The 16,224-nt window shown below is 42.6% G+C and overlaps 1 protein-coding gene across 5 annotated transcripts in view; it reads right to left on the bottom strand.

Annotated features, from left to right (window-relative positions):
- The window catches only part of fhdc1 (FH2 domain containing 1), a 148,363-nt gene that overhangs the window by 112,922 nt on the left and 19,217 nt on the right, over window positions 1-16,224 (bottom strand). For all 5 annotated transcript variants that reach the window (XM_060827560.1, XM_060827553.1, XM_060827591.1 and 2 more), the window contains exons 2-3: window positions 5,570-5,603; window positions 4,589-5,231 (exon numbers count right to left, since the gene is read on the bottom strand). In XM_060827560.1, coding sequence (XP_060683543.1) covers window positions 4,589-5,014 — 426 coding nt within the window. In that variant the 5' untranslated portion in view covers window positions 5,015-5,231; window positions 5,570-5,603. The remainder of the gene's footprint in view (window positions 1-4,588; window positions 5,232-5,569; window positions 5,604-16,224) is intronic.

Genomic DNA, 16,224 nt, shown 5'->3' with positions numbered 1-16,224 from the left:
TAAAACAGCAATTGGTTTCTAGGCTATTAAAATTAACTATTTTAACCTACTTTAAATATGTTTTATTAATTTCAACTTCACTCACCTTCTAAAAATATTTTAAAATGGAGATTCAGAAAGCACTTTCAGCATTTTGGGGATGTAAAAGTGTACAATAAATGTATCTAAAATTAGTCCTCACTTTGAGCTGCTGCTGTGCTCCTGAAAAGGGTTACTTTAAATTAAAGAACTTTAAGTGTACCATATTTTTCTCTTTAAATCCAATATAAAAGCTGTGGTCAAGTACAACAGGATGAATATGTTACAGACAGAATGGCAGCCATTTCAACAGAAGCCAACGTCGCTGATAGGAGTGTGCTCTGTCTGATTCTGAACCTCTTTCACCAAACTTTCTTCAAGAATCAGTCATCCACATGCTGGGCTGAATTTTTTTACAATTGGCTGAGTGGGAATTTCATGGAATATTTCCAGGAGCTTCCTCACACTCTTGCCTCATTACCAATGCACCACAACTCTATGGCTCTGCACTCTTTCCATCTTCCCTCTCCACCAAAGGCAGACCTACTCACCACTGCCAGAGCCACCTGGCATTCCTGGCACTGGCACCATTTTCAAAGCCCAGTTGTACATCTGGTTGAACTAGTGCTAGCCAAGGGGCTACCCTTCACTATGCTCACAATGTGAGTGCAATCAGGCTTGCTGTATAACTCTATGATTCTGGGTGACATGGCTGAAACTTCATTGCACCTACAATCACAGTCATGTTTTGCTAATTAGAAACCAACCTATATAGGTTCCCCACCCTTGGCCTTGTCCCATATGAGAACCCTGGCTTGGGGTTGCTATTCTGCTCACAATGCCTAGTACAACCTGCAGCTGAGTCATGTCTTCCATCATTGGTTAGGCCACTTTTGGAATATTGCATGCAATTCTGGTCTCCTTGCTACAGGAAGGATGTTGTGAAACTTGAAAGGGTTCAGAAAAGATTTACAAGGATGTTGCCAGAGTTGGAGGATCTGAGCAACAGGGAGAGGCTGAACAGGCTGGGGCTGTTTTCCCTGGAGCGTCAGAGACTGAGGGGTGACCTTATAGAGGTTTACAAAATCATGAGGGACATGGATAGGATAAATAGACAAAGTCTTTTCTCTGGGGTGGGGAAGTCCAGAACTAGAGGGCGCATGTTTAGGGTGAGAGGGGAAAGATACAAGAGATCTAAAGGGCAACTTTTTCACACAGAGTGTGGTACGTGTATGGAATGAGCTGCCAGAGGAAGTGGTGGAGGCTGGTACAATTGCAACATTTAAAAGGCATCTGGATGGGTATATGAATAGGAAGGGTTTGGAGGGATATGGGCCGGGTGCTGGCAGGTGGGACTAGATTGGGTTAGGATATCTGGTTGGCAAGGACGGGTTGGACCGAAGGGTCTGTTTCCATGTTGTACATCTCTATGACTTTATCAGACCATCAATGCTAGACTGGCTGTGATCATCAATGATCACCCTCTTCTGCCCAAACCCATGTCCTCCAATGCACTATTATCTCCCTCCACCTCATTTGTGTGTTACCCCATTCCCAACCCCAACCCCATCTTATTGGCCCCTCTGTATCCTTGCATTGTGCCTGCAATTCTCAAAAATGACCCTGACTGCCTGCTTCAAATAACCAAAGCCCTTGGACTGACAGCAGATACTATCCTTGACGTACAGTGTTGGGATCCCCTCACTGAAGGCTGTCTCCCTTCACCTGACTGACAGCTACACCCCACAGATGTTGAGGCATGGACAAAATCAGACAAGAGCTTCCTTCTAGCAGCCACATTGGCTTGTATTGAAATTATGGCATTGTCTATGTAGTGTGTTTGCTATGTATACTGCTGACACATGGTGCAGCTATGAGATTGATGCAACACAGTTTCATACAGCAGCAGGTCTACCCCGTTGACTGCTGAGTGCTGACCACGATGAAAGATGCTTGGCTCTGTGCCTCACTAAACAGCAAGGCAAGGCAGATACTGTAAGCCGTTAAGTTCTGGCTGATGCAACATAAAGCAAAGGGCCAGGCAAGGCAGGAACACTGAGGAGGCACAGAGTGAGTGAATGCTAAGCAAACCCGTCAAGAGCCCTGAGATACAGCCTGTTCCAATTCATGAGATAGGAGTCTGTCCCTGTGTACAAAGTGCCCTGGCAGCAGCATTTCAATGGGAGAAGCTAGCATGCTCTGAAGTGCAGCATTTCAATGCAGGACTGGACTGTAATCGGAATTGGAGATTGGTACCAAGAAAATACAATGAAGCTGGTACATAACATGATCTGTGTGGTGCTGGAAAAACACAGCAGGTCGGCAGCATCCAAGGAACCAGTGAATCAATGTTTCGGGCTAAGCCCTTCATCAGAGCTTATGCCCAAAACGTCGACTCTCCTGCTCCCCAGATGCTGCCTGACCTGCTGTGCTTTTCTAGCCCCACACTCTCGCCTCTGAGTTCCAGCAGCTGCAGTCCTCACTGTCTCCTACATAACATGATCTCGATGGCCTGATCGATAGCCCAGTACCTGATGCATCACAATGCAAATCTTTCTGGCCTAGGCTACAAACACAAGGTTTTTATCAGAAAGGAAACAATAGAACAGCCCAGAACAAAGAGGTTAGGAATCTCCATGTGGCATCACCTTCCTGGGACTGCGAGTTAAATATAGACAAAATTAAACATATAGAGGCAGGTATCATCAAATGATAATTGAATCACCTAGTCCTGTTGAACACTTTTGTATTGAGGCTTTAGGAATTATACTGCCAGAGCTTTATTAAGAAAGTGGTGTGGTTAGGACTAAAAGTATTTAATCAGAGTTATAAAAATGCTGATAATAGCACTGCTAGTCTGTCAGCATTTGAGGACAAAGGTATAAGATTTTTTTTGATAAATGGCATTTTTCCAAACTGTCCATCTGAGACACTGGGCGGTTTGATGAATAGAGTCATAGAGATGTACAGCACGGAAACAGACCCTTCGGTCCAACCCGTCCATGCTGACCAGATATCCCAACCCAATCTAGTCCCACCTCCCAGCACCCGGCCCATATCCCTCCAAACTCTTCCTATTCATATACCCATCCAAATGTCTCTTAAATGTTGCAACTGTACCAGCCATACCATGTCCTCTGGCAGCTCATTCCATGCACGTACCACCCTCTGTGTGAAAAAAGGTTGCCCCTTAGGTCCCTTTTATATCTTTCTCCTCTCACCCTAAACCTACCTCTAGTTCTGGACTCCCCGACCTCAGGGAAAAGACTGTCTATTTATCCTATCCATGTCCTCATGATTTTGTAAACCTCTATAAGGTCACCCCTCAGCCTCTGATGCTCCAGTGAAAACAGCCCCAGCCTGTTCAACCTCTCCCTATTGCTCAAATCCTCCAACCCTGGCAACATCCTTGTAAATCTTTTCTGAACCTTTTCAAGTTTCATAACATCTTTCCGATAGGAAGGAGACCAGAATTGCATGCAATATTCCAACAGTGGCCTAACCAATGTTCTGTACAACCGCAACATGACCTCTGAACTCCTGTACTCAATACTCTGACCAATAAAGGAAAGCATACCAAACGCCTCCTTCACTATCCTATCTACCTGTGACTCCACTTTCAAGGAGCTATGAACCTGCACTCCAAGGTCTCTTTGTTCAGCAACATTCCCTAGGGCCTGACCATTAAATGTATAAGTCCTGCTAAGATTTGCTTTCCTAAAATGCAGCACCTCACCTGAATTAAACTCCATCTGCCACTTCTCAGCCCATTGGCTCATCTGATCAAGATAGTTTCAAGATTTTCAATTTTCATTTCATAATGTTACAATACTAGTAATTGCAATTATTTTAGACAGAGCTCCACATTTCAATGGGAGAGGGCGATTTTTTAAAATATAAATTGACCATTCAAATAGCAATCATTTTTAAACATCCTTCATTTCATTTTTGACAAATCCTTTACTGAAATTTAAATTTTCATTCAAGTACACTCCAGGGTAATCAAGGAAACACAACACCATTTGCAACCTCAGGATTTTCCAAAGTGCTTTCTAGACAGTGATGAACACAAGAGTGTAGTCACTGTTGTTCTCTAGGATGTACAGTATCCAGTTTGTACAAAACATGGACCAAGTAACAGCATTATAAAGATGACTGATGAAGTGGTTTTAGAAGTAAAGCAATTACACAGACGATCTCATCTGACCTCACCAAAGTTCTGAGGCTGCAGATGGAATGATGCCAATTTCAATCTCAGATGATGGTTGGGGGGATAAATATTGGTCTGTGCTTCTTTGAGGTTGGGCCTTGGAACTTGCTCTGCCCCACCCAGTTGGAATTTTGCTTAAATGTTTCAGCTTCAATCGTCCAGACCTGTCCAGGATAGTGCAGAGAAGTGCCAGCGTAGATCATACACTGTCATGCTTTTATTCGGATTTTAGTCCATAACCTTCTAAAGGAGGCAAGATCACTACCATTGAGCTGTATGTGGCAATCAATACATTTTGGAAATAACCCATGCACTACAATAAATTAGAAAACACAAAGTAAATCCAAATTCTGATTTTACCTCTTGGTTGTTGCTTTTAAACGGGGACCTTGAAGTCTTGTTTGTTGTGCCAAATTTAGATTTGACTTCATCCTGCTGTCCAAACAGCTCCTCAATAGTACTAGTGTCAATCCTGTAGGAGTGCCCTCTAGCACTGATAGTCCAGATGTTGGTTTTGCCCCGGATGTGCTCCTCAGGGATGGTTTTCCAGAAGAAACTGCGAATCCGTTTTTTCTGGCCATGGTGGGAACCTGGAGGAGGAGGGGGTGGAGGAGGAGGTGGAAGTCCTGGCGGCGGTGGTGGTGGTGGCGGTGGTGGTGGTGGTGGAGGTGATGGTCCTGCAGGTGGAGGAGATGGTGATGGTGGTCCAGGTGATAAATCAGTGACTGATGGAGAATTTGCATTCTCTTTGTCATTTACAAATGACAGGCAACTCATCACTTGCATTGTAATTCCAAGAAAGGATAGGTAACTTGGCTTTATTCCCCCCCCCCCACCCCTTTGTAAGGTCTTTAAATGGGTTGGGCTAAATTATAACCATTGTTTCAACATCTGCTGATAGACTCCACTCAGTCACAGGATTTTCTTAGTATGACCCACTGAAGAGTGAAACGTCCCAGAAGACTCATATTTCATCATGGCTGGTTTAGTTCAGTGCCAGAGTCTGTTTGTAGATTGAAATTAAAAACAAAAACAGATATTAAATTAAATGAAGTAATCAGTCAGACACATGTTTCTCATGTAAAAAGTGAACCCATTAACCCCTCATAATTCCCACTAAAGAGATGCACTTTGCTTCCCAACTGTTTATGGCTTCATGTTTTGTTGAAATTTAAATTTAGAAGATAATTCATACATTTCTAACAGATCTTTCCTGAATGAGGAAACACCACCCCAAAATGACCAAAATCGAAATTGTGGCCACAAATTGTGAGAACTTTATTCCTAATACTTCTGTTGTTATGCTCAAGGAGATGGTGAGTAAGGGCTAAAGGAACCCACCTTGATGCCTCATGGCTTTTCTTTTCACAGGGACCTGTAACAGAGAATACAAATCAGTCATTCACTTTTGAGTCACTCTAACTGAATACAATCCTGTGCATGCAACTACCCTACACCCAAAAGCAGATTTGGTTAAATGCACACAGCAACAGGAACCAGCAAGTTCACCCATTCACTGACAAGGGACACAAATACCGACTGTAATACTCTTCCCCTCATCCCAACTCATGCTGAAAGCATCAATCAGGAATCACATTTGGTACTTTCTGTTATATTCACTTAGTATTTCACCATCTGGTATTACTGTCCTGTAAGCCATTACAGAGGATTTTTTTTGTTTGACACATTTTTGCAATCCATGAGAATATTTCTTTGTTTAATACTGGCTCAAATGTAAAAATTAAAATTAAAATTTCGGGAAATACTCAGTAGGTTATGGCACCATGTATGGAGAGAGAAAGAGACCTAATATTTCAAATTAATGACCTTTTATCAGAAATGTTTTCAGCAAAACAAATTGGATAATGGGAAACAAAAAGTCTATAATTGGGTGGAAAATGGGAAGAATTAATGACAAGTTTACATGGATACTAGGAATGGGGGGGTGTCAAGATAAGGAACAAAGAAACAAAACTGGAATATGGTCCGTAGCTATCCCTGCCTTTATCTAAGGTAGGTGGAAGATTCCTTGTTGAGGTGCTGGGATCTGGATAGAAATGTCAGAGTGAGAGGAAGGAGGAGGATTAAAATGACAAGTCAGAGAAATATTGAGGTCATGTTGGCAAACTAAATGGAGGTGTTCTGCAGAACTGTTTGTATTCCTAATGTGAAGGAGAATACGTTGTTGACAGTGAAAATAATATTATAAATTGAAAGAAGCAGAGTGCAGCTTCACTTGGAAGTTGTGTTTTTGGCTTTGAATAGTAGAAAGAGTAGTGTTAAAAGAATAGGTGTTCCATCTTCTGCATTTTCAGGGAATGGTGCTGTAGGAAGGGGGATGGGATGTTGGAGGTGAACTATGATATCAGAGGCATGATCCCATTGGAATGCCAAAAGGAAAGGTGAAGATGTGAATGGTGATGGCAGCAGACTGGGAACAGTGAAGTGAATTGTTGATGAGCTGTACGTGGAGGTTTATGGAGTGGGCAGGTGAAGGCCAAGAGAAACCGAGAGGGAGGGCTGTCAAATTTTCAGGTTACCTACCATTGCTGCATGTGGTTGAGGTCATTCATTGCCGCCAATCCTCCTTTCTAGAGTCCAGAGGTTTATTATTTGTGGCAGAGGATAAACCATTACACCATCTTAACAAAGACAGGTACATGTACTCGTCTCACATACGAGATGTGATATATTGCATAATTGTTATAGGTACATTTAATATGATTACACATAATTAGAACATCTGTCTCCATCAGTTAGCAAAACTAACTGTTTCTCTAGCCAAAGGCTGTGAGACATTATCAGATTGGGTGGAGCAAATGCAACTTTAACATTTACTCTTTCAGAACCATTGCCTTTTACAACATCTTCCCCAAGCTACTTTCCCCTTTTGTTAACAATTAGACATTGATGTGTATCAATACTTTTATATTTACACTAACTACCCCATCTCCTCCCTAAGGCTCCGTGTTCACAATTATAGGTGGTCTAGAGGTTACACTGTTCTTGCAAAACACATTCCCTTCTGACTTGGAAGTAAATTTTTGGCTTGTGTACTATTGATCTCAGAATCAATTCTGATTCTTTGTGAATCATTTCTGGATTGGAGAATCTAATTCCTCTGATTGCCCTTCACGGGGGGATATTGTTGCTGTTGAACCTGGAAGTGGTTGACTCTCAGACACCTTCTGGGCAATTAGTGATGGGCCATGAATACGGGCCTATCCAGTGACGCCCACATCTTCTGAATGCATTAAAAATGAAATTACTTGTTCAGACTTTATATTTAAGAGTGAAGCAATTCCATATCTTATGTACAGTCTTCTCCAACATCTTGTCTTCTGTTTAGTCCCTCTCTGACATTAAATTGTTATGGAAATATTATTTCTCTTTCTAATATTTCTTAATGTTTTTATTATCATTTACAGAAATGATTTAAGTTTTCAGATGACACCAAAATTGGAGGTGTAGTGGACAGCGAAGAGGGTTACCTCAGATTACAACAGGATCTGGACCAGATGGGCCAATGGGCTGAGAAGTGGCAGATGGAGTTTAATTCAGATAAATGAGAGGTGCTGCATTTTGGGAAATCAAACCTTAGCAGGACTTATACACTTTATGGTAAGGTCCTAGGGAGTGTTGCTGAACAAAGAGACCTTGGAGTGCAGGTTCATAGCTCCTTGAAAGTGGAGTCACAGGTAGATAGGAAAGTGAAGGCGGCGTTTGGTATGCTTTCCTTTATTGGTCAGAGTATTGACTACAGGAGTTGGGAGATCATGTTGCGGCTGTACAGGACATTGGTTAGACCACTGTTGGAATATTGTGTGCAATTCTGGTCTCCTTCCTATCGGAAAGATGTTGTGAAACTTGAAAGGGTTCAGAAAAGATTTACAAGGATGTTGCCAGAGTTGGAGGACTAGAGCTGTAAGGAGAGGTTAAACAGGCTGGGGCTGTTTTCCCTGGAGCATCAGAGATTGAGGGGTGACCTTATAGAGATTTACAAAATTATGAGGGGCATGGATAGGATAAACAGGCAAAGTCTTTTCTCTGGGGTCGGAGAGTCCAGAACTAGAGGGCATAGGTTTAGGGTGAGAGGGGAAAGATATAAAAGAGACCTAAGGGGCAACTTTTTCACACAGAGGGTGGTACGTGTATGGAATGAGCTGCCATAGGATGTGGTGGAGGCTGGTACAATTGTAACATTTAAGAGGCATTTGGATGAGTATATGAATAGGAAGGGTTTGGAGGGATATGGGCCGGGTGCTGGCAGGTGGGACTAGATTGTGTTGGGATATCTGGTCGGCATGGTCAGGTTGGACCGAAGGGTCTGTTTCCGTGCTGTACACCTCTATGACTCTATATTAACTCTTATTTGATTAAAGCTGTTTGAAATATGTAGCATCTCAAATCTGCTTGCAATCTGTTGTCTTCAAGACTCTCTTTACTGAGTCTAAGGACCTGTTGATTTATAAGTGTTAGAGTATAGACTGCTATACAGGATTAACCAAGAGGAGGCACAAGTCTTACATAACAAATGTGTTATTTATTGTGTAATATTAATGGGTACAATTAACATTAAATAATTAGTTGTAATCACAACTGTAGGAGCCACATTTGTTTCCACAAGGACCTCCAGCAAGGCTAATTGTTTTTCTACCGAAAGACTGTGTGAAATCATTGTGCTGGGTGGAACTAGTGGAACTTTAACAGTAATTCTTTGGGAAGATGTGAGAGCAGAATGGTGTGATATGTGATGGATGTGTCCAAGACCCTTACAATCATGATGAGAGGGTAACTTTGGGTGCGTAACTAAAGAAGACTCCTCAAAAATGCTAGTATGGATGCCTGCATCATTAGAAGGGATGTGGTGATGAGAATAATGGGAGTATGGAATGGTGCTCCTTGCAGGATGCAGGATGTACAGAGGTTTACTCTAAGTATTTAATGGAGTCAAGGCTCATAATGGATATTAACAAAGAAAATGAACAGTTAAAATTAGAAATGGAAAAAGAGAAATCAGAAAGAGAAGTCAGGAGAGGGAAGGAAAGATTTGGAGAAAAACAATGTGAAACAGAGAAGACAAGAAACCCGAAGCAAAGATGAAGTTATTCAATACAAAGATGAGAGCAGGACATGAGACTGGAGCCGTCCTCAATGTACTACAAAAGAGGACTGGAGAAGAGTTTGTTGTAGGACTACACCAAGGAATGTTCACTACACCCCTTTACAGAGAGGCATTGCTCAGACCACACGATTACCCACTTTTATTTGGGGAGTCTGTGATTAACTAATCACATAGTGATACATTTTTATAACATCTTATTCAAAGGTGAAAACATTTCCTGACAAGCTAACATTGTTCTTCAACATAACTTCATTTCAAAACTGCCTGTAATCAGATCTCTGGTATTGTGCTGAAAAATAAATCTTTTTAAGAGGTCACATGCAAATTGATCAGTTCCTTTCACCATGAAAACAATTCTCTTCATGATAAGCAAGAAAACTACATGTTCCCACATGATTTAATCAACTCACAGTAAGAGAAAACGTGTTTACATACACTGATTGAGTTAATAGAAAAAGCACCCATGTGGTTATTACATTACTGAAACAGTACGTTTTTGTTCAGTGACATCTGCAGTATATTTTTGAAAACATTTTCAGTCACAAAAAAAGTTTTTTTAATAATCATAACCAATTAAATCACACCAAAATGGCTTTAATTCAGTTCATGAGAAAATGATGATGGAAAGGCTACTCAGGCCATTTGATTAATCTATTTAGAGAATTTGTAATGAGCATGTCGACATAAATCAGAAGTCGAGGACTCAGCATTGAATCCTTTGCTTCTCCTCCAAGAATCATTTGCCCCACCCGTACAATTCCTTTAAGACATACTCTTTGGTTAATGGCTGAGAAAGTTCATTCACAGGATTTATCATGAATCCTCTTGGTTTTCAGTTTGATATCATAGCCTTATTCATGGACCTCTTCCAAACAGTGTCTGAAAGTGGAATTTCACCATGTCACAGGGCTCCACACTGTCCACTTGGATTGTCACTTGTTTCAGTGAATCAAGAACACTGCCATCAGAATCCACACTAACTGCAATTTGCTAGAATAAACCATGGTCCTCAAGCAGAATTAATTTCATTATTTTACACAGAACAGAACTGGCAAATAATTCTGTAATCTTTTCTCTCTGATTTGTGAGCCTCAAGCAACAGTTCTCTTGTTCTCAATATTCTAATATCTCATTGGTATGCAACAGCGCTCACACGGTGATCATTATGAGTGCTTCACATATTTCCATAGGTATAGATTTGTAACATATAGATGATTGATCAGACTGCACTTTAGGTAGTCTGCCCAGCTTTGGTTCCCCGTAAAAACTGGATGATTTAGTTGCTTTGGCAAAGACCCAGAGAAAAGATTGGAAACGTGGGCTTGTTTTCATTTAAGTGAATGATTTGATTGAAGGTTGTAGGGTCCTGAATAGTCTTGACAAAGTCGACACAGCGATGTTTCAGACTCTGGGTGTCTCTAGAGCTGGGAGGGCACAGTTTTATAATTAGAGATCATCCTTTTAGGAATGAGAGGAGGTCAGGTTAATTCTGTCAGTGTTGTGTGAATTTAGAACACTGCTTCAGAGCATGGCTGAGGCAGGGTCATCAAATATTTTTAAGACAAAGTTCGATAGATTCTTGTTATGCAAGGGAATTAAAGGTGGTCAGGAGTCAATGGGGATGTGGAATTTGGAACACAAGCAGATCAATTGTCAATGTCCTGGAGGGTGGAGCAGGTCTGAGGTACTGAATGGCCTACTTCTGTTCCCAGTTCATACGTCTATATGTGGGAGGCCTAAAATAAGGATTCCTCATTGGCAAAGTTACTTTCGAACAGTATGGAAATGACGACCATCTGACCCAGGTTTACATGATGATTGAAGGGGCTGGATAGGATGTCTCCTGACCCATGGAATATGCAGTTGGCAACTGTGTGGTGGGTGAGGATTCTCTAAAAATTTCAAAAAGGAAGCTAGAAGAATGCTAATGGAGGCTGAGATCACATCACTTCAAAGATTGTTATAGCAACACTTGCCCATGTGATCTCCAAACTGATCTTGATCGACTAGAGATTGCAGGTAGACAGTTAAAAATCCCACAACACCAGGTTATAGTCCAACAGGTTTATTTGGAAGCACTAGCTTTTGGAGCGCTGTCCCTTCATCAGGTGGTTGTGTAGTATATGATGGTAGAGAATGTAACTTTAAAAATATTCTGTGATTTACATATGAAAGAACTGAAACCAACATGCTCATTCTGAAAGGTGAGAGACTTAACAAACAATCCAGGTCTTTTTCAATATATAATTCCAGTTATATCACACTGTAAACTTTTACTATGGATTCTGTGTCTTATGATCTTATTCTCCACAACCACCTGATGAAGGAGCAGCGCTCCAAAAGTTAATGCTTCCAATTAAACCTGTCGGACTCTAACCTTGTACTGTGAGATTTTTAACTTTGTCCACCCCAGTCCCACACCAGCTCCTCCACATCAGGTAGACAGGAACCTTTCAGAGTAGTCTCTTCCATATTAACCCAAGAACTAACAGCGTTTCGTCATAATGTTCCAGCCACACCATGACTCAGGGGTAAGGCAGGTTTCACGGACCAGCTCCTAATGTTTCCGGGGGATCAACATGTGCATTCTTCTCTAGTTTCCTTTTCAGAAATCGGGCATAAATTCCAATTATTCTGTAGAATTATGTTTGAACTTGTCTAGGGATTTTGATCTTATGACAAAGTCGTTCATTTTGACAGGGCTATCATTTCCTACAGCCAAGTTACTCATATTCCTTCTTTTATGAATGCACCTAGAATATTCAATAAATTTTGTTTATTCTCCATGTTTCAGAGTTTTCAACTCTTTTCTGACTGCTCCATTGCTATTTCAGTATTGAAATAAATTTTTAATTTTGCTACTTATCTCAACATGTTATGTTTTTCCATCCATCCCCCTGGTGTCTCCTTGTCTTCTTCATCATGATCTTACTCTCTTGAACTTGCTGTGCTAACAATGGGGGAACCTGTCACAGCACCAGTCACAGATTAGTGCACAGATTGGGAAGTTCAAATGGACCATTCTGGACTGTTCGTGAGGCTTCGCTATTCTGCTCACTGGGCGCAAGATTAAAAAATGATTCAAAATAGCACTGGCAAGTTTTTTTAGATTAGATTAGATTACTTACAGTGTGGAAACAGGCCCTTCGGCCCAACAAGTCCACACCGACCCGCCGAAGCGCAACCCACCCATACCCCTACATTTATCCCTACCTAACACTACGGGCAATTTAGCATGGCCAATTCACCTGACCCGCACATCTTTGGACTGTGGGAGGAAACCGGAGCACCCGGAGGAAACCCACGCAGACACGGGGAGAACGTGCAAACTCCACACCGTCAGTCGCCTGAGGCGGGAATTGAACCCGGGTCTCAGGCGCTGTGAGACAGCAGTGCTAACCACTGTGCCGCCGTACCGCCCACTGGCAAGCTATCCATTGTGGCATTGTGGCAAGCTATCCATTGACAATGATATTTTCAAGCTGAAATTAAAAAAAGATGCTGGAAATCATAAACAAAAACAAAAACTGCTGGACAAACACAACAAGTTGCTGAACAAAGAGACCTTGGAGTGCAGGTTCATGGCTCCTTGACAGTAGAGACTCAGGTAGATACAATAGTGAAGAAGGTGTTTGGTATGCTTTCCATTATTGGTCAGAGTATTGAGTGCAAGAGTTGGGAGGTCATTGTTGGAATATTGCATGCAATTCTGGTCTCCAGGGATGTGGGCCAAGTGCTGGCAAATGGGACTAGATTGGGTTGGAATATCTGGTCAGCACGGACAAGTTGGACCGAAGGGTCTGTTTCTGTCCTGTACATCTCAATGACTCTATGAGTCTAAACCTGGCAGCATTGGTGGAAAGAGGGTAGAACTTCTTTTAATTCCCTCACAGGATGTGATGCATCACTGGCTATGCCAGCATTTACTGCCCATCCCTAATTGCCCAGAGGGCATTTAAGAGTCAGCCACATTGCTGTGGGTCTGGAGTCACATGTAGGCCAGGCCATGAAAAGATGACAGATTGTCTTCCCCAGAAGACATGAATGAACTGGAAGCATGTCTCCTGACAATTGAGAATGGTTTTGTGGTCACTATTAGACCCTTGATTCCAGATTCTTCATTGAATTAATTGTACTATTTGCCATGGTGGGATTCAAGCGTAAGTGCTCAGAACATTAGCTAGGTTAGTAGCCTAGACATAATACACTAAGGCATTACCACCCCTTTATATTTCAAGTCCAGTGGCAAATATTTGTTAAATTTATTAGTCTCGGTCTTTTGATGTGATGTCTTCATATTAATCTATTTGGATGAATACTTTAGCACCTTGCTCAGAAGTCTTCAACATCACAGATACCAATCTTAAGACAAATTTGATACATTCAAATATCAAGAAACAGTTGGAGACACTGGATACTGGAAAGGCTATGGGCCCTGACAATATTCCGGCAATAGTACTAAAGACGTGCTGCAGAACGTGCTGCTCCCCTGACCAAGACAGCTATAACAGTGGCATCTACTTGGCAATGTGGAGAATGACACACATATGCCCTATCCACAAACAAAAAGGACAAATCCAACTCTGCCAATTACCATCCCATCAGTCTACTCTCGATGGTCACCAGTAAAGTGATGGAAGGGGCCAGTAACAGAGCTATTAAGCAGCACCTGCTCAGCAATAACCTGCTCAGTGACACCCAGTTTGGGTTCCCCAGGGTCACTCAGCTCCTGACCTCATCACAGCCTTGGGTCAAACATGGACAAAAGGGGCTGAATTCCAGAGGGGAGGGGAGAGGGACAGCCCTTGATATCAAGGCTGTATTTGACGAGAGAGGAGCACCAAGGAGCCCTGGCAAAACTGGAATCAATGAGAATTAGGGAAAACTCTATCTGTAGGACTCATAACTGGCACATAGGAAGACCGTTGTGGTTGTTGGAGGGCTATCATCTCAGTTTCAACACATCTCTGCAGGAGTTCCTCACAGCCGTGTCCCATGCTCAACCATTTTCAGCTCCTCTATCAATGGCCTTCCCTCCATCACAAGGTCAGAAGTGAGGATGGTCGCCAATGATTGCACAATGTTCAGCAACTTTCACAACTCCTCAGATGCTGAAGCTGTCCATATCCAAATGCAGCAAGACGTGGACAATATACAGGCCTGGACTGACAAGTGACAAGTAGCATTTGCATCACACAAGTGCCAGACAAGGACTGTCTCCAACAAGAGACAGTCTAACCATCACCCCTTGACTCTGGCATTATCATCATAGTGAGGAATTCAATCAATATCCTGGGAGTTACCACTGTCCAGAAATTGAACAGAACTAGGCACATAAACATAGTGGCTATGAGCGTATGTCAGGAGGTTTGGGATACTGCAGTGCGTAACTCACTCTTTGACTTTCCAAAGCCTGTTCACCATCTACAAGGCAGGAGTGTGATGTACCCACTACTTGCCTGGATGAGTGCGGCTCCAACAACACTCAAGCAGCTTGACACCACTTAGGCCGAAGCAGCACGCTTGCTGAGCACCACATCCACAAATATTGAGTCACTCCACCACTGATGCTCAGTAACAATATTGTATAGCATCAACAAGATGCTATACCTTCCAAACAATACCTTCCAAACCCATGAGCAATTTCATTGAGAAGGTGACACCACCAGGTGCACGTTCGCCTGCAAGCCACTCACCATCCTGACTTGGACACATATTGCCATTTCTTGGCTGTTGCTGGGTCGCAGTCCTGGCATTGAGCGATGTTTCTGTGATATCCAGCGGTTAGACCAGTTAATCCCTTCTACCTTCTCCAAACAAAGTTGTTTTCTCTTTATCTCATTTTTAATTTGCATGTTGTTCAATTTAGGATAGTCTCTTGTGCTTAAGCTTATTGCTTTGAGAAACATTCTTTATCCTGCATGTTCAAACAAAATGTCAACTTATTTCACTTCCTTTTGACTATAGTGATGCTCACCAATGTCCCATAGTTGATAAAACGTGGAGCTGGAAGAGAACAGCATCAGAAGAGCAGGAAAGTCAATGTTTGGGTCAGGACCCTTCATCAGAACCAGGGAGGGAAAGGGAGCTCAGAAAGAAATGGAGAGAGGGGATGGAGCTGGGGAAAAGTAGGTAGGATGGTGATAGATGGATGCCAGCAGGGGATTATTGTGATTGGTCAGTGTAAAGGCTGGAACGGATAGGTGAGACTGACAGGTCGGGTCAGGTCAAGGAGAGGGGGAGGAGAGGGAAGGCTGGACATGGGATGAGGTTGGGGGTGGAGGAAAATTTTGAAGCTGGTGAACTCTATGTTGAGGCCACTGGGCTGTAAGATCCTGAGGTGGAATATGAGGTATTGTTCCTCCAGCTTGTGTGGAGCCTCATTTTGACAGTGGAAGAGGCCCAGGAAGGATATTTTGCCAGGAGAGTGGGAGGGGGAGTTGAAATGGCTAGCAACCAGAATATGGCATTGATTGGAGCATACAGAGCACAGATGCTCCATGAACTGATTCCCCAGTCTGTACTTGGTCTTTCCAATGTGGAGGGAGCAATGGGAGATGCACCTTTCCCTGCTACCGTACAACACCTACCTTAGAACCCTCTGTCTAAGGCCCCAAACAATCATTCTAAATCCAACAGAGATTCACCTGTCCTACTTCTAACCTGATCTATCGCATCCATTGCTCCCGATGTGGTCTCCTCTACAGACTAGTGGACCAGTTCACACAGCAGCTGCTCCAATCAACGTCACCTTCCTTGTATGAGGACTACACATGCTGGAGATTAGGGTTGAAAGTGTGGTGCTGTGGTGCAGGTAGCATCCAAGGAGCAGGAGAATCAACGTTTCAGGCAAAAGCTTCTCATCGGGAAT

Source organism: Hemiscyllium ocellatum, chromosome 1, assembly GCF_020745735.1.
Source record: "Hemiscyllium ocellatum isolate sHemOce1 chromosome 1, sHemOce1.pat.X.cur, whole genome shotgun sequence".
NCBI lineage: Eukaryota > Metazoa > Chordata > Chondrichthyes > Orectolobiformes > Hemiscylliidae > Hemiscyllium > Hemiscyllium ocellatum.
This window is presented reverse-complemented; position numbering and strand designations above follow the sequence as displayed.